The sequence below is a fragment of the Solanum dulcamara genome, chromosome 12 (genome assembly GCF_947179165.1).
Source record: "Solanum dulcamara chromosome 12, daSolDulc1.2, whole genome shotgun sequence".
Lineage (NCBI taxonomy): Eukaryota > Viridiplantae > Streptophyta > Magnoliopsida > Solanales > Solanaceae > Solanum > Solanum dulcamara.
In genome coordinates this window covers 66,420,709-66,440,464 of record NC_077248.1, presented here as the reverse complement: position 1 = coordinate 66,440,464, position 19,756 = coordinate 66,420,709, and the positions used below count along the sequence as shown (strand labels likewise).

Here is a 19,756-nt window from a genome sequence, read left to right as displayed (position 1 = left end):
TCTAGGAGCACCAAAATCAAAACTTTCCGATAACAGAGGGACCAAAAGTGATATTCTCCCCTAAAGTTTATTCTGATTGGACATCTTACTAGTAGTATGAACATGTTGACATCCAAGAAATGAACATTTTCAACCTAACACTTTATACTAAACATTTTTTGTCCTATCAATTATTATACTATAAAGTTTTTATAATATCAAAAGTCACACCTGAAGAATAGGCATCAAGAATTGAATCCATGAAATTTCTAGCTTCTTTATTCATTTACTTCAATTTTCTTTCAATTATACTGGCATTAGACACCATAACAATTGATCAACCAATTAAAGATGGTGACACAATTGTTTCATCAGGTGGTGTTTATGAACTTGGATTTTTCAGGCCTGGAAATTCGACAAATCGATATGTTGGCATATGGTACAAGAAAATATCAACTGGAACAGTTGTTTGGGTTGCTAACAGAAATAATCCATTGAGTGATACTTCAGGTGTGTTGATGATCAATCCCGATGGAATGTTAGTACTTGTTAATAGTACTAATGTGACGATTTGGTCGACGAATTCATCAACAACCTTGAAGAATCCAATAGCAAGATTGTTAGATTCAGGTAATACTTGTCATGTTTCATTTCTCGAGAGTTAAACTATATGAATTCTGACCAACATTTTAACATGTATTTTTTTTACCATACTAGAAGAATTGCAAGTACTTTTCGTACATTTTTTAACTATTCAAATTTTAATTTCAAAATATTGAGTTAATCTAATCTAATATCAAGTAATCTTGTCATAAGGGAAGAAAATGAGAATAGATTTGAAATTTTCGCCTAGCAGAGTTTTGATTATCCGGGGATACTTTGTTGCCTGGGATGAAGCTCGGTCATGAAATACTTGTCATGTTTGGTTCTCGAGAGTCAAACTGAATGAACTTTTTGACCAACATATATCCTTTTTACCATACCTGAAGAATTGTAACTTATATTATTTTTCCTTTATTTACTAGTATGCTAGCATTATCTCATGTTTCGATTTCATTACTACTGTTGTTTCTTTTACTTTGGTTATCCTTTAATATTTTAATCTTGCTTTTCTTTCAAACCTTTTTTGAAAATGATTTTCTTGAACCGAGGGTCTACCGGAAAATGGAAATAGCCTCTCTACCACGCAAGGGTAGGGGGTAAGGTTTACATACACTTCACGCTTCGGAGATCCCACTTGTGATAATATACTATGTATGATGTTGTTGTTGTTGTCGTAATAGTTTTCGTATAGTTTTTAACTTAACTAAATTTTGATGTTACAATATGGAGTTAATCTAATCTAATGTGATATCAGGTAATCTTGTCATCAGGGAAGAAAATGAAAACAAATCTGAATTTTTCGCCTGGCAGAGTTTCGATTATCCAGGGGATACTCTATTGCCTGGAATGAAGCTCGGGCGGAATTTGGCAACTGGCCTGGATTGGCACATCTCGTCGTGGAAGAGTCCTGATGATCCTGCTATAGGTGATTTTGTTGACCGGATGGATGTTCAGGGGTATCCACAGTTGTTTGTATGGAAAGGTTCTTCAATTGCATTTAGTTCAGGTCCCTGGAATGGTTTGGCATTTAGTGGCAGTCCTAGTTTGCAATCGAATACGTATTTTACGTTTGGTTTTGTCCTGAATCAGGATGAAGTTTATTACAAATATGATCTTAAGAATGGATCAATGCTCACCAGGGTGGTACTAACTCCTGTTGGATTGATAAATCACTATACCTGGATTGATCGTACACAAAGTTGGTTCCTTTATTTGACAGCACAGTTTGATAACTGTGATCGTTTCGCGTTGTGTGGTCCTTATGCAAGATGTGTCATCAACAACTCGCCCCCGTGTGACTGTTTGAGTGGTTTTGAGCCAAAACATCCACAGGAATGGAATGCAGCATATTGGTCTAGTGGATGTGTTAGGAGGACTCCGTTGGCATGTCAGCAAGATGGATTTAGGAAATTTACAGGGATTAAAGTGCCTGACACGCGGAAATCATGGTTTAACGAGAGCATTGGACTTGAGGAATGCGAGAAGTTGTGCTTGGCTGCTTGTAACTGTACAGCCTACTCAAGTATGGATGTTCGAGATGGTGGAAGTGGATGCTTGCTCTGGTTTGGAGACCTCATTGATATCAGAGAACTTAGTCAAAATCAGCAGGACCTGTTTGTGAGAGTGGCTGCTTCAGAAGTAGGTAATAACTACTTACTGTTTTTCGGTTTTTCTAGCTACAAATCGAGTGCTGATATCTCATTGCTGCTACGATAACAACGTTATTGACTTATTTGATAAGCATTTACATTGATTAGGTACTTTGCTCCTTGGTAAATTGCCTGTTATAATCTTTATCCTTACTATCTTGAGCTTGATCTTGTTGCTCCTGATGACAAACATGTATGTAAAACTTCAGCAAGTATGTATCTAGATAGTCCAAAGTCTCTATAGTTAGCTCGTGGGGTTTTCAGTCAATAGAGGAACATCTATGAACCTTTAGGGCTCTTTGGTGCATCGTTCTGTCACTGAAAGACGAAACCTTACCTGTTTCTTTTGGCCAACAAATCGAGTGATATTCTGGTCCTTGCTTCAATTTCATTTCCATGCTAATCATATTGTTTATGACAATGTTGGAATTTTCTGATTGATTATGGACTAACTATCGACAGATCAAGACAAGAAACGGAAGAGAAAGAAGTTGAGGCTGATTGCCATCGTATCAGCAGTAGTCGCGACTTGTATCCTCAGCCTTCTAGCTTGGTGTGCATTATCCCACAGAAGAAAAAAGAGTAAATGTTAATAACTATTGTTCATCGTTATCAAAACATCGTGCTGCTAACGTTCTATTTGTATCAGGCTAATGTATATATACCAATTCATTGCTCATTTTACAGGTAGGGAAGTTGGAACGGACGATATGGAGTTACCATTGTTCAATTTAGCTACTGTTGCTAACGCCACTAAGAACTTCTCATCTGCAAATGTGATTGGAGAAGGTGGCTTTGGACCTGTTTATAAGGTACAATAACTAATCCATCGTCGAAGTTAAGCTAAACTTTGCATCTTTGACACTTTGATTCGAAAATCAATTCAGGGAAAACTACAAAATGGACCTGAGATAGCGGTGAAGAGACTTTCGGAATACTCAGGACAAGGTCTACAAGAGCTAAAGAATGAACTGATACTAATATCAAAACTACAACACAGAAATCTTGTCAAGCTTTTAGGCTATTGTCTTGAAGGAGATGAGAGGATGCTGATATATGAGTTTATGCCAAATAATAGCTTGGACTATTTCATTTTCGGTCTGTTTCTCTCAACTCATTACATTAATATTATGTTGCTCGTATCCTCCAAAAAAAATGTTGCACCCATGTCGGATCCTCAAAAGACGCACTACTTCTGGAGGATTCAATATGGGCGCGGAGGCATTTTTGGAGGATCCGAGCAACATGGCCTAACTATGTATCTATGAGTGAATGAGAATTCATTGACATTTTACATATTGCAGATCCAAGCTGAAAAGAATCACTTTCTTGGAAAAATCGCTATGAAATCGCGATGGGAATATCTCGAGGCCTTCTTTATCTTCACCAGGACTCAAGATTAAGAATTATACATAGAGACCTGAAGACCAGCAACATTTTGTTGGATACTGATTTGAATCCAAGAATCTCTGACTTTGGCCTAGCTAAAATATTTGGTGCAGACCAAATGGAAGGAAAAACAAAGCGAATAGTCGGAACATAGTAAGTTCTACAAACCTCTATGATAGACTTTTTTTTAATTGTTACAATCAACAAGTTCATCAACTTAAATTTGATGCATTGTCCAGCGGATACATGTCTCCTGAGTATGCTGTCGATGGGAAATATTCAGTGAAATCCGATGTATTCAGCCTTGGTGTGCTTTTACTCGAAATTGTCAGTGGCAGAAAGAACAGGAAGTTTCATCATTTGAGTCATCATCATAATCTTTTGGGACATGTAAGTACATATGGCACTAAATTTTCATCCTTTAGCCTCTTTTTTTACTAAAAATCTCGACCTGCCTGAGCTTACTCACATCGCCAGTCCCAAGCTCTCATAAAGGAAGAGGATCGCGGTAGGGTAATAATCAGTATAAATCTAGTCAAATTATGATGAATCCTCATATTCCAGTCGGAACTGAGGCATTGTAGTTGTTATTGTAGCCTCTTTTTCACTAAAAAAACTTTACCTGTCTGAGCTTACTCACATTATCGGTTCCAAACCCTCATAAAGGAAGAGGGTCGTGGTAGGCTAGAAGCCACTATAAAACTAGCCATTTCATGACGAATCCTCATAATATTGTTGGAACTGAGGTGTTGTAGCAGTTGTTGTAGCCTCATTTTTACTGAAAAACTTGATCTGTCTAATCACATTACCGATCCCAAACCCCTATAAAGGAAGAGGGTCGTGGTAGGCTAGCAGCCAAGCAAAAAACTAGTCAATTCATGACGAAAGCTCATGTAAGCACAAATGGCACTAAATTTTTATCCTTTCGCCTCTTTTTTTGCTGAAAAACTTGACCTGTCTGAGCTTACTGACATTACCTGTCCCAAGCTGTGATAGTCTAGCAGCCAGTATAAAACTAGTCAATTCATGGCAAATCCTCATTATACAGCCGTGACCGAGGCACTGTAGTAGTCACTGTTGTAGACTCTTTCTTACTAATGCAGATTGTATAACTGTTTTGTGGTAATATTTTTTCAGGCATGGTTACTATGGAATGAAGGAAATGCATTGGAACTGATGGATGAATGTTTAAAAGAATCATATATTGAATCACAAGTGTTGAGATGCATTCAAGTAAGTTTATTGTGTGTACAAAAACTCCCGGAAGACAGGCCTACAATGGCATCAGTAGTTTTTTGGTTAGGCAATGAAGGTGTGGAATTGCCTCAACCAAAGCAGCCTGGTTTCTTTGTAGAGAGGGATTCAACTGAACAATCAAATGAATCAACTGGTGAAAGATGTGTTACTGACAATGAACTTTCACTAACAACTCTTGAGGCAAGATAGAGTTGCAGTCGTGTGTGATCAGGAGTTCAAGGGTTCAATCCATAATGGAAACAACCTCTTGCAGTAAGGCTAGGTGCAATAGACTTGATGTGGTTTGGTCTTGTCCCGGATCTCGTGCATAGCAGAAACTTAGTATACCAAACTGCCTTTTTTTTGTTTAATCATTCTTTAGAAGGGGTGTCTTGGATCAACAGTAAGGGTTTCAGTCATGTGACCAGGAGGTCTCTTGTAGAAATGAAAAGGTAAGATTGCATACAATAGACTCAATGTGGTTACCCTTGTCACGATCCCACCCATAGCAGGAGCTTAATATACCAAATTGCCTTTTTTGTTTATTCATTCTTTAAATATTGTAATGTACATAAGGAATTGGCCTACTCTAGTCCATTCTTTGCTTGTACTCATAAGTCCTACTAAAGTTCCTTCGAGAACATCCGATAGAATTGAAACGATACAGTTCATAGTGACATGGTCCCCGCACACAAGAATGACACGAACAAGTTGCTAAATGGTTTAGATATGTATATGAAAGATGAGATTTCATTCGCAAAAAGATTGTTACTCAGCTATGTTGCTCGAACTCTTAAAAAATGATGTCACACAATTCACTACTTTTAGAGAATTCGACATGCACCTGAAAATAATTTTGAATAGTCCGGGCAGCATAACTAGCCAGTAACATTTCTATCTTTTTTAGAGTTGCATGAACTTGAAGCAATTGTACCAAAGTTATAATATGTAAAAAGACTTCACAAAGTAATCTTTCTGTTACTTCATTTTGCCTCAGTCACTTATAAATAATTTCTCACTGACCTTTCATATCAAAAAATTTTACTCACATTCGATATTTGCATCAAACACTAAATACATGACAAGTATCTTTTATATACAATCTTATGACTTAACCATGATTAATTAATATGTAGTTGAATCTTAATGTATCATTTAACCATTGTATAGCAATGTAATCTAATGTCAACACAAGTAGGACATAACCTTGGAAATTAAGATTCAAAATCCAACAAAGAGAAAAATACGCTAGATAATTTTGTAATTCACTTAAATCAGGAAGGAAGCCTTAGTGAAACTTTCAAGTGATCAATTCTTTTCTGTTAACATTAAGTGCTAGCATAAGGAAGAGATTCTATGGATGGAAAGAGGCCCTTCCTTGCTTTCAAGGTTTCGGCATGCAAATGGTTAAAGTTCAGGTTTACTAACGTAGGGATGCAAGTTTCGAGCCTTGTTGTGGGGTATATTTTTTTAAAAACTTTTTTTTTACCATGGAAGATATCGTTGGCGAATTTATTAGAAAAAGAATTGTGAATAAGTAGATTAGAATTCTAAACCTCTTATAAGTAAAATCTTAACTAAACCAACTGAACAAGTCTAATTCTTTATGCAAATTTGCTAATAAATATTAAGTATTTTTTTACTCTACGTTGGAGTTTTTGCCATAGGTTATAGTTCAAAATAATGTGGCACCCAGAGATTCAAAATCCTGGATCCACCTCTGTGTTCGATATCTGTTTTAGAGCTCACCAGATTAATTGCACCAAATAAATCCCACTCTGGAGATTACGAGCTCCCCACTAAAGGTGTCTTGATTCCCAAAATCTTTGATTTAGGATAAAATGTTACTTCTATGGGTGTGCATCGGTCGATTCAGTTCGATTTTATGTATTATTGATTCAATTTATCGATTTTCGATTTTTAAATATGTCAACTCAATAACCAAACTAATAATATATTTTATATCGATTTTTAATTTTTAACAATTTGATTTTTAATTTAACCAATAAAAAATGCTCATAAAAAAAATATATGACTTCTTCAATAATTTGCCACTGGACAATAATGGTAAAACTTCCTCGTGAAGTCATTACTAAGGCCCAATAAAAGCCCAAAAACTATAGCCTTAGATTTGTGGAACCCCAAAAGCTCATCTTCAACCTCTATACGGGTCATTTTGACCCGATTTCAGACCCATTACGTTCTCCGCCATTACGGACAACTCCAAATAGTGATCTGATAATCAAGATCTGCAACAATTTTATTTGCAGATTCCGGCAGAGATTGACTAAAATGTAAGTAATTTACATTATTCGGAACATGTAAAACCTCATTTACCGAGCAAAATCGATCGCAGCGAACCACGAGAATTTTCGTAATATGCTTTAGTGACCTTTTGTCCTCGAATAATTTCACGGGATATGTGATACCTCCTACCAGTAAGCAACATGTATCATGTAACTCTGTGCACACAGAGATGGGAAGAAATCACATTGATTTGACCATTCTTTCCTAGTAGCATTTAGTTATGAAACTTGTCTAATTAGCTTGCTACTATGAATTTTCTGCTTTTGTCTTAGTGCTTTTGGGCAGTTGTTGCCCCAAAACGACATGTTTTTCATGATGCTGGCGTCTAAAGTTACAATCTTGTTGGCTAAGTGTATGTCCATCAACCAAACAAAGCAAATCCATGCTGCAATACTTGTTAATGGTCTTTTTGATCTCGAGTCGTTACTAGTTCGACAGATAATCAACTCTACAAGTAGTTACTCTTATAATACTTCACACTATATTAAACTTATCCTCAGTCATGTGCGAAATTTAGATGTCTTCGCGGTGGCTTCCACCATCCGTTTCTTGTCTAGGCATTGTCAGTTCAGGGAGGCTGTTAATTTATATGGAGAACTGCAGAGATGTGGACTTAGTCCCAACACTTTTGCTATATCATCTGCTTTAAAGGCTTGTGCAAGGATTTTGTATAGGTGTGGTGGGATATCGATTCATGCACAAGTTTACAAGTATGGTTTTTGTAATGTTGTCTATGTGCAAACAGCTTTAGTAGATTTTTACTCAAAAGTAGGTCATATGGATTTGGCGCAGTGCATATTTAATGAGATGGTTGGGAAAAATATAGTATCGTGGAATTCAGTACTAAGTGGATATGTAAAATCTGGTGACTTAACAATGGCACAAAGTGTTTTTGATGAGATGCCAGAGAAAGATGTTATTTCGTGGAACTCGATGGTTTCTGGGTATGCGAGGATGGGGAATATAGAACGGGCATATGCATTGTTTAGACAGATGCCAGAGAGAAGTCCTGCCTCCTGGAATGCAATGATGAGTGGATATATAGATTGTGGGAAGATAGAGTTAGCACGGAGTTTCTTTGAGGCAATGGACCAAAAGAATAGTGTTTCATATATCATATTGATTTCTGGATACTCAAAATGTGGAGATGTTGAATCTGCTGAGGAACTCTTTGGACAATTACGTAAGAAAGATGGACTAGTATATAATGCCATGATAGCTTGTTATGCTCAAAACAGCCGGGCAAAAGAGGCTTTGCAGCTGTTCAATGAAATGCTTCGATTAGGTTTGCAACCTGATGAAATGACCTTGGCAAGTGCTATTTCTGCTTGTTCTCAGCTTGGAGATGTAAAGTTTGGTTCTTGGATCGAGTCATTCATTCATGAAACTGGAATTCAAATGGATGACTACTTAGCCACCAGTTTGATTGACCTTTATGCAAAATGTGGAAGTATTGATAAAGCTTACAAGTTGTTCCACGGCTTGAAAAAGAAAGATTTGGTAGCATATACTGCTATGATACTGGGCTGTGGAATAAATGGTAGGGCTAATGATGCCATCAAGTTGTTTGATGAGATGATGAATGCTGAAATTAACCCAAACATAGTCACAATTACAGGGATATTGACTGCCTACAGTCACATTGGAATGGTAGAAGAAGGATACCGTTGCTTTATTTCCTTACAGAAGTATGGTCTTTCTCCTTCAGTCGACCATTACGCTATAGTAGTTGACCTTTTAAGTAGAGCAGGGCGGTTAGACGAAGCATATGAGTTGATTAAAAGCATGTCAATAGAGCCTCATGCTGGTGTATGGGGAGCATTGCTTCTTGGTTGCAGTTTGCATAACAATTTAGAGCTTGGAGAGATTGCAGCCACACACTGTGTTGAGTTGGAACCTGACAGTTCGGGCTATCTTTCTCTTCTTGCAAATATTTATGCTTCTTCAGGAAGGTGGGATGATGCTGAGAGGTTGAGAAAAGGTGTTGAAGAAAAAGGATACAACAAATTGCCTGGTTGCAGTTGGATGGAAGAAGTAAAAGTTTAGGACGCCTTCTTTGGAATGACGTAATTCCAACTGCATTACTTTATTGTACCTGAGCTCTGTCATTGTCATCCACAATAGGGAAGTAATGCGATGAATGGTTTCAATGAGTTCCCTTCCACCATTTGCTTCAAAAGGATATTACTTGATGAAGATGACCGTTAATTGGAGGTATGTTTCTGACTATATAAATCTTCAAAGTCTTCATTTTTAATGTACAAAATAGAATCATAGCTCAAAATTGCTTAGTTCAAATAACGAGTGTGAAGCGTCGAGTGATCTTTGAACCTCATAGGTTTGCTTTACTGAATTTGATAGAACTCACTGGTTTAACTTATCTTTGATTAGGTGGTTGATATTCTGGTTCTTATCGGGAAACAACTACCCGGTAAATATGGTAGTGGGAGGTAGTAGATTAGCAGAATCAGCAGGACCTGTTTGTGAGAGTGGCTGCTTCAGAACTAGGTAATTACTAGTAACTGTTTTCGTTTTTGTTGTTCCTCCTAAGAAAGTGAATGTTTAATGTAATGTTTACTGTTTCCTTCAATAGTTGCTTGATCTTATTACATGTACACTTTTGATCACCCTTCATCCAACTTGAATGCTACTCTATTTTCTTTCCTTGCAGTAGTAGAAATTAGGTGTACAGACGCATCAATGAAGAGGTGCGAGAGTTTGGTTATAGGGGTACGCGAGGTAGGCCGAAAAAGTATTGGGGGAGAGCTGAAGAGACAAGACATGGTATAACTTCATATTACTGAGTACATGACTCTAGGTAGAAAAGAGTGGTGGTTGCATATTAGGATAGAAAGTTAGTAGGGGTAAAGTATTGTCTTGCCTTGCAAAGGTTTAGGCTGGTTAGTGCTTGTAGTTCTTGCTTTTGTTATCTATCACCGCGTCGGAAAATTCCACTTAAACTGCTCCTTAATAAAGGAAATTATGTATCCAGAGGGACTCGAACTCGAGATTTCTAATTAAAATGAATGAATATTTATCACTTTACCACAACTCTTGTTGGTACTTTAATATATGTTAATAATAGACTGAATCTATCGGTGGCCCCCTAAAGTTGGTACCAACTTTTATTTAGACAACTCAATTAGACTTTGTTTATTTTAGACATCTCATGTATCATTTTGACACTTTTTTGACAATCACTCAAATATATAAAGTGTGTGTAATGCACCCGCCGATGACATGTCAAAGTGGCGAATTAAACGAAGACACGCGGCATATATATATATCAAAAATAATTCTCAAATAATGACTTCTAAGTAGAAAAAAATGATCAATAACTTGATAACATGTGGCATTTTTTAATTCATATAATAATTTTTTAAAAAAAGAAATTAACAACTTCTATTAACCCTCCCCCCTCCCCACAACCTTACCAATCATCTCTCCAACCCCACCTACCCCTCCAGTCGCTTTCTTCAACCCCACCCACCCCAACCCCTTCTCCAGCTCACCAGATCTTCATCTCCATCCCAACCCTTCCCCCACCACTATCAGATCTTCCTCTCCACCCCTACCCACTCGGGCCAATCATCTTCAGAAACATTTTAAAAGGAATTTAACTATTTTGAAAATTTTATTTTATAAAAGCACTTTTTTTTCTTTACTTCTGAAAAATTAGTTATAATAAATAATGGCAGAAAAAAAAATCAATTTTCGTATGTGCAGAGGAACTAAAATACATGAAAATAATTTATGGATCTATAAATTACTGAATTTACTAAAAAAAACTGATTATATGAAGATGATTTTAAAATAATTTGAAGAATTTTAGAAATCTCTGTCAATTTTTTTTCAAATTATAAGGTAACAAAACAAGAAAAGGTGTTTAAACAATAATATTGTCAAGTTGATACTATTACTTCTGACATCTTTTGTACAACATGTGCCACACACATGTTCATTTGTCGCAAAAGGGTGATTTATTGGTGATAATTTGCGTGAATGGCCATTAAAGGCACCAATGGCTAGTAAAGGATATTGTGGCGATTGTTATTGCTCCTAAAACCCTTTTATGTTGGGGTGAGTCATTCGGTATCTATGCTAGTGGGGGTAATAAATTAGCTGATATTTTATAGAATTAGTCAAAGCGCATATGAGATGGTCAAAGACACCTCAATTATTTATGTTAACACTAGGTGATTCATGTATAGAGTTATTTCGTACTTCTGTTATGTTGGTGGGAGGAAGTATCTTATGAAATTAGTAATAGTTGTATAGTTGATTTGGTGGAAGGAAGTATCTCATAAAATTAGTAGTAGTCATTTGATTAATATGTAGTTGTATCTTAATTTATCATTCAGCCCTTGTAAAGTAATATAATTTTACGTAAATATTAGTACAAATAAGTATTTTTCGACCTTTCATATAATTTTTCATTAAATAACTTGCACTTAAAAGTATGACTTAATAATCAATCAAATAGACGCAACCTTGAAAATTAAGATTCAGAATCCAACAAAGATAGTAAATGCTAAATAATTTTTGTCATCAGCTTAAACATGTAGACAAAGCACACGTTTAAAATTAAACTAGAAATACAAGAGGGAGGAAGCCTCAGTGAAACTTCCAAATGGCTAAAGAAATTGACTGATCAAAGTTAGACCCTAAAAAATGGATCTCTTGTTCCATCATTATTTGTTTCTTATCTGGTGTTCGATATATATTTTGAAGTCGGATTAATCTGACTTAATTATACCAATTACATCTCACCTTGAAAGTAACGTATTTCCTACCAAAGAATTAATTGTACTGGATAAGTCCTATTTTAGGAATAAACCTTATCTCATAAAGCACTACCTAACAAAAAACAATTTATTTTTAAGACTTAAACCCGTGAAGTTTAATTACACTGGGGTAGTTGATGGTGATGTCTTATCCAATCTGTCTAGAAGTTTGTACCCAAGGGAATCTTTACTATTTAGATACTCTCTCCGCTTTTATTTATTGTCAGATTTTGATTTGACATATCTATTAAGAAAATAATAATTGGTATACTGAGTTTATCATTTTATTCCTATTAATTGATAGAGTTTAAAATTCTATTTACTCGCTATATTTTTCAAAGACATTAACTCAATATTAATAAATTGAGTGTATAATAGGAAGAAAAAAATTGTTCTTTCTTGATTTGTCAAAATTGATAAATAAAAAAAAATCAAATTAGAAAATATTTGACAACTAAATAGAAACGAATGCAGTTATCGATTCTCCCAAGAGGTCATAATTACCGCCGAGCAAAGATATTAATTACGAGGATGGTAGTATTCTACTTGTCTCTTGAAAAAGAATAAAAATAAATCTCATTTTACTCATTATCCCTAAGTTTCACAAGTTGCATTCCTAATTTGTGCGTCCAAATTTTAGTTATATTCATGGTCACTTTTGTTCGATTGAATCTTTTTAGTTAATTCTGTCAGGTATGTTGGGAAAAAAAGGCTCATTCTAGTAGCTCCATCTAGAAGTGAGTTAAATAACTATAAATTAATATGTTCAAATTTTAGCCGACATAAAAATACTAAGTAATTTATTTATATTTGTTTAATTTTTAATGGATAAAGTTATTGGATATCTATGCTAGTGAAAGATCGAAGTGTGCATAAACTGATCGAGATATTATGATTATCTACTTAAATATTAGGTGATTTCTTCATATGTTCAAACTTCGAAAGACGGAGAGTTACCTCATACTTGTGTTGGTAGGAGAATACTATAGGTACCAATTATATTAATTGTCTTTTAACTACTTAACGAATGACTTGTTTATATAAATAATTTTTATATTGTCAATCAGTGGTAGGGGATAAAATGACACCTCTTCATCAATAAAATGACACTAGTTATATTGTGACACTCCTTTGTAAATTATTTTGGGTCCGTCACTATTGTTAATGCATGTATTTAAATTCTAATAATTATTAATCTCATGCACGTACGTTGCTCTAGAATAAGCTATATTGATCCGTGATTACTAGCTATTCCAACTTTATAATATTCTCGAATTGCACAAAACAATATAATCTTTCTAGATTCCCTCTTGCTTTCTACTATAAGTCAGGGACCCATATAACTTTAACCTTTGTCCACAAACATCTTTATCATCTTGCTTTAATCGAAAAAACAAAAACAAAAAAAAGGAATGATTCAACACAAAACACTCACTAAAGTTTAAAAAATGAACTATTGTTTTTTTGTATCACAAGACAATTTTTTCAAATGATTAATGATTTCTCTAATTTCCATGTAACTTCCAGGAAGGAGAACTACCAATTATAACCAATCAAATATCACCACAATATTCACATAAATAATACTCCATATTTAGTTATATATAAATCATTATATTCTTGTACCAGTATTCTCAGGTTAGTCACAACAGATTCAATCATTCACAATACCACATTTTGCCAGCTTTTCTTTTTTCACTCCTCTTTGGCCGTAAAGAACTACTTTTGCATTGGCTGTTGGTCTTAACTACCTTTAATCAAGAGGGTGTGCAAAAAGAGCCAAGAAAACCTTTTGACACAAGGAAAGGATTAATCATAATGGTAAAAGGTGGTTCAAGATTTAGTACTTTAGGTAGCAGTTTCAAATTTCAAGTTTGACATAAGGGAAGCAAGCTTCTATTGGAGCGATAAAGGTGGTTCAAGATTTATGTTAGGTCGCAAGTTCAAATTTCAAGTTTGACATTCTGAGGAAGATTATAGTACTGTTACAGTAAAAGACGGTTCAAGATTTACTTTAGGCTGCAAGTTCAAATTTCAAGTGTACATGCTTGCATTATTTAAACTTCCCTTTGTCAAAATTTTCAATTTCGCTTAAATCTTAGGTGTGACATTCTTGTATTATTCTAATTTCCCTTGTCAGAATACCTAGCTAACTTCGTTAGGTGTAACATTCTTGCCTTATGTCAACTATTCCCTTGTCAGAATTCCTAACTCCGCCAGCTATGATCTCGTGCATGGATGTGGTTGATCATGAGGACCCTTTTGGATTTGAAGATTATTTTCCTTCAATGATTGACACATTGGGGGTTGAAAGATTCATAGAAGAACTATGCAGTGGTTTTTCCTTACTAATGGATGTAAGTGTAGGGCTCATCACATTTGAAAGCTTGAAAAGGAACACAATCTTGATGGGATTGAATGAATTGAAAGATGATGAACTTGTTTGCATGTTGGCTGAAGGAGATTTAGATGGAGATGGAGCTCTCAATCAAATGGAGTTTTGTTCACTCATGGTTAGATTGAGTCCTGGATTAATGATGGATGGATCCAAGCCAAACGATTTACAAGTCATTTCCTAACCTGATTTTCCTTTTGGCTCAAATTAAATAAAAGAAAGGTCACATTCATGAGGATAGAAATGTGAAAAAGTCGGGTCGTGGAGTTCTCTTACTTGTGCTTAATATACTTTGTTTTAGAAGTCAGGTTGGATTTCTAAAAAAATGCTTGGGATTATTATCATTCTATCATTTTAATGAGATTTTTTTTCTTTTTTCTTTTATTTTTTCTACTAGTAAATAAGGAGCATGTACTAATTACTCTGCCTTGTAATGATCGTAGTGTATCTGAGTGATTTCTAATTAGTGTGTAACGGTACGTGGAATCTCTTTTTGATAATCGATGCGATGTAAAATTTGAAGCCATATTGAATGTATATTCTTATTTATTTAATTATGACTTCAATTAACAATGATCAATATTGATAATTTAATATCCTCATTTTCTGATTAGACAACTTAACACTCCTAAGCATGTCAAGACCTACAAAAAAATGTATCCAACATAATATGAGCTCAACATCATATAAATAAAAAATCGGAATTTGTTTGACTATCTATATTGGAATTCTACTAAATTTGAATTCAAGCGACTGTTATTTTTAGAGATGGCATTTTTAATAGGATTTCTTCATTTTTAGGGGCTCGAACCTAATGGATGGAGGAATCCTAACTATCTCACGAAGTCCATGACAATACTATTATTTTTGAAACTTCAATTCTTCACCAAATTAAACGTTTAAACACGTAAATCATCAACCAAAAAAAATATGAATATTTCTGTTTCTTTCACAAATTTGACCAACTATATTTTTGTATAGTTCTAACTTTTAATTAAGGTATGTAAGCTTTAAACCTTTTAAGTAGTAAAAAAAACTAATCTAATTATATTTAGCTCCAAAAGCTATACAAATTTATTACGGTAAGGTGTCAAAAAACAAATTGGAATGATAAAGTATATGTTTTTTGCATACAAATGTTGTTTTTCAACTTTGAAATTCCATCAGGTTTTTTATCTCATAATTTATTTCAAATGTTCATACGATGCAATGCATCATTTACAATCCAACTTGGGAAAGCTGAATCCCAAGAAATTCTATGTAAAAAGAAAATTGAGAATTCATGATCGAGAAGTATATAAAATATTGATTTCTTTAAAAAAGCTCATCAATCTTCATATATACTCACAAGTGATTGTTATTTCACTGTTATCTTACATTTGCACCATATTCTTTGCATCTGATAAAACTTTTAGGTATAAATAGTGGCGGAGCCAGAATTTGGATAAAAAAATGTTAAAATATAAAAAAAGTAAAATTATAATATATTAAACACAAATTTAAATTTAATTAAATTTCAGTATATTAAGTGGGAAACCCAAAAACAAAATATAATCCAAATTCCAAATAGAATGTATGACTAGACAAATTTGTCTTCCAAATTCCAGAAATTGACAAATTCTATGAGACAAGAATTCTGTTTGGGTAAACCGTGTACTTAGCAGAAAAATCATTCAAGTCTCCTCTCTTTCTTTTTCCTTTTGGGGTGAATGATTAGTCTTTAAAACTAAAAATGACCCCCCCCCCCCACCTCCCCTCCCCCGCACTCCTTAATATTTTTTTTTTATCGATAAACATATTGAGTTTAAATCTTAGATCCTAAAAATAATCAAGAAATGTGATGAATGAGATTTCTCTGACTCAGTTCGAGACTCAAAAATGGGAAAACTTAACGATAGAAAGTACTTTACATGGGAAAAGAGAAATTCTTCGTAAGAAGCACCTCCCTCTTATAAGTTATGATACTTTAAATTTAAATACGATTTAGTCCTTAATGACCACCAATGATTGTTATGATACTTTAAATTTAAATACGATTTAGTCCTTAATGACCACCAATGATTGTGGCAGAAAATAGAGAAATTCCTGATAAATAAAGAGTGCTTCCGCCTCACGCGACATAACCAAATGGTTAAATAAGATAAAAAGAATATAAGTCCTAAGAACAACACTAAACACAATATGAAGTTCCAAAAGAAGAATGAACCTTGGTTTAGTATTTCTTCTAAGCAAATTTACAAAGAGTAAACTTGTATTTGTGTATATTTCTTGTAGTCAAATGATCAAATTACAGAGAAACAAGAGTTTGCAAAATAAAAACTAACTATTTGCAAAACTCATTTGTTCGTAGCACCTTCATTGGTCTCAACAACTCTATTGGAAGATGATTTTCCCTTGTTCTCTTCATCCTGCATCGTCATGAGATTACATATTAATCGTAATGTAAGAAATTATCACATTACTGAGGTGAGGTGGATTCAACATATAAACTTTAGATACACGTGCACGTATTGTCATAGACTAGGGGTGACAAATGAACAAACTGAAATTAAACTTAACCACATCAACATAAGTCAACTAAACATTGATTCATGATCCGAGTTCACCCAGAATTTAGTTGGATCAAAATGAGTTCAAACTAGATAGATCAAGTAACAAATTACATTCCTTTTCTATTTTGTATTTTTTGAAAGAACAAAAAATATGTGCCCCAATGTATTAGCTCATGTAGCTATGAGGCTAAGAGTTCCTTCGGGGGATCACACTGCTGGCCGCGGAGTAGGAGGGGGAAACCCGAAGGTCTATCGGAAACACCCTCTTTATCCCACAAAGATATAAATAAGACATGCATACATTCTACTCTTTTCAAACCTCAGACTACACTTTCTTATGTTGTGGTTGTCAACATGAGCGAAGACACCATAAATTCATTGACAAAAAATTATACTATTTATACATGATTATTGAAATATTTATATAATATATATATATATATATATATATATATTGTCAATGTACTTTTTAACTTAAATTCTTCTAACTAAGATGAAGCTGCATGCTTAAATTCGACAAAACTCAGTAACTTAACTTTTATCTATATTTTATATGTTTGTATTTTAAAAATTCAACTTGGTTTATTAAATATCCCCGTAAAATTATAATCTATAAATTTAAAATTCTAGCTCCCCGCCTGCTATCCAAACAAATACATATAGAAAATTTACCTCAGAAGATAGGCAATCACTTTGCCTGACTCGCTTCCACGGAGATGAATTAACAGCCACCGCGACGTCGCCTTCTTCTTCTCCGGCAACTGATAAATCTCCATAACTACCGGAAGAACTCACCGAACGCACCGGCGACGGCGGAGAGAAAGTACTCGACGGAGAAGACGACGACAAAGGAACAACTTGATTCCCATCACCATACTCATTATCCTCATCGATCTCATTTTCACTACTCTCATTTTCACTACTGTCATCTTCCTCATTATCCGTTTCCATTTGGTAATTTTCTTCTTCAATTTCTTCAATTGGATCCGGCAATTGAACAGCCGCGGTGGGATTTTTGAGGCAGGAATTGCAGAGAGTGAGAGTAGGAGAAAGCTTTGGACCAGAAGCGGACCATGGAGTTTGATTTTGACATGAATGACAAAGGAGATTTCTCGAGTGTTTCGCAACGAGAAAATTTGCTGAGTGAACCTTCCAATCACAATCCCAACAAAGACTAGCTTGATCTGATTCACAATACATTTTTGCTTTGTTCTTAACACACAACTCACAATTCTTCTTCTTCATTAAGATTTCTAGCAATCAAAAAAAATTGGAGAAATTTCTGATTTGAATAATTTGGGTTTTTTTTTTTTTGAATGGAGAAAATTGCGACTAGCTTTATACTATATATATTTCCATGGCTCTTACATTTTTGGGTGTGGGGTAGTGGTGGCGAGGGGGCAGGGGTTACGAAAGTTATTTTACCAAAATGATATTTTTGTTTTTGTTTTTTTATGTTTGGTTGGAACAACCGATAAATGGTATGTCATGTGATCAGGAGGTTACGAATTCAAGCTTTGAAAACAGCTCTGAAAGAAATATAAGATAAGGCTGCATATAATAAATCCTTGTGATCGGGCCCTTCTATCAGACTGTCTTTTTATATTTGATTGGAAGGGGGTGGGGTTAACCAAAGTAAGGATTTATTTGGTTGATGAGATAATCAATAATATATCTTGTGATAAAATACAAAAATTATTTAACCAAACACCCCTTAAAATAAGTAGAAATAAGATTTAATACATACACTGTAAATTTAATCAGCACAAGAAGAGTGGAGTTATTTAACTTTTTTATTGACATGACTATCTGGTGCCTTATAGAGGTCATTTAAGAATAAAGTACTTCTGAACTTATTGACTTTTATTATACGGATAAAAATTGCATATAATTTATTTTTGAAATTATAAAAATATGTTGTTATTTGTAAATCAAAGGCTAATATATAATTCGAGTTGTGAGATTGATTGAACCTAATAAATTTAGCCTTAAACCTTATTTTATTTTTAAAATAATAATTTATTAGATATAATTATTAATTTAAAATCCTATAACTCAAAATGACTAATAATCCAAAATCATCTTTGTTTATGTAAACCTTATCTTATTTTTTTAAAAAAAATAACATTATATATAATTATAAATTTAAAATCCTATAACTCAAAAATGACCAAAAATCCAAAATCATCTATGTTTGTGAGGGACTCTATTTTATTTTTGGTGTAAATTGAAATTAGAAGAAGAAAGTAGGTACCTTTCATCACTCTAAATTCAAAGGATATGCTTTTTTTAATAATGCAAGTGGCTATGTATTGCTTAGTTATAAACTTAGAAATAATTTGAATTCGCTTATAAGTTGTTGTTTATTTTTGAGTGTTTAGTTGATCAATTTAAAGTTATTTTGTGCTTAAAATAAGGAAAAAATAAATAGTTGGATTTATTTAGATGAACTTATTTTAAGCAGTTTATAAATTGAAAACAACTTATAAGTCAAAAAAAATTGGTCTATACCTATTTTGTTTTAAAACTTATAAACAGTTTTCAACTTATAAACTGCTTAAAAATAAGTCAATTCAAACATGCTATTATATAGACCAAAAGCAATTGCTTACATGGCCATTTTTAGTCCACATAAGAGATTGAACCATGTGAAGTCCACTTGCAGCCCATAGCCCAAGAAAATTCATTATTTATATTTGGAGTGTGGGCTTTTTATATGGTTATTATTGTCTTGAATTATTAACCAAATTTTTTTTAAAAAAAAAACAATTGTTTTATATCTTTGGTGCAATTAAAAAACAAATTGTTTTGGATAAGGGGGACAAGGGAAAAAAAGAATTGACTTGGATAAGGGTGTCAAAA

General features: G+C 34.0%; 2 protein-coding genes and 1 pseudogene across 2 annotated transcripts; 2 read left to right on the top strand and 1 right to left on the bottom strand.

Moving 5' to 3' along the window:
• The first annotated feature begins 178 nt into the window (after nucleotides 1–178).
• Nucleotides 179–5,788, top strand: LOC129876111 (G-type lectin S-receptor-like serine/threonine-protein kinase At4g27290; annotated as a pseudogene).
• A 1,178-nt stretch (nucleotides 5,789–6,966) lies between these two features.
• Nucleotides 6,967–10,208, top strand: LOC129877568 (pentatricopeptide repeat-containing protein At4g22760). Its single transcript, XM_055953086.1, has 3 exons — nucleotides 6,967–9,377; nucleotides 9,555–9,671; nucleotides 9,835–10,208. The coding sequence occupies exon 1, from the start codon at nucleotides 7,467–7,469 to the stop codon at nucleotides 9,207–9,209; it is 1,743 nt and encodes a 580-aa protein (XP_055809061.1). The 5' UTR covers nucleotides 6,967–7,466; the 3' UTR covers nucleotides 9,210–9,377; nucleotides 9,555–9,671; nucleotides 9,835–10,208.
• Nucleotides 10,209–16,429: 6,221 nt separating this feature from the next.
• On the bottom strand, nucleotides 16,430–18,219 carry LOC129876695 (zinc finger protein CONSTANS-like). Its single transcript, XM_055952183.1, has 2 exons — nucleotides 17,567–18,219; nucleotides 16,430–16,750 (listed from the first exon to the last, which is right to left on the bottom strand). The coding sequence occupies exons 1-2, from the start codon at nucleotides 18,137–18,139 to the stop codon at nucleotides 16,679–16,681; spliced, it is 645 nt and encodes a 214-aa protein (XP_055808158.1). The 5' UTR covers nucleotides 18,140–18,219; the 3' UTR covers nucleotides 16,430–16,678.
• Between the last annotated feature and the right edge of the window lie 1,537 nt (nucleotides 18,220–19,756).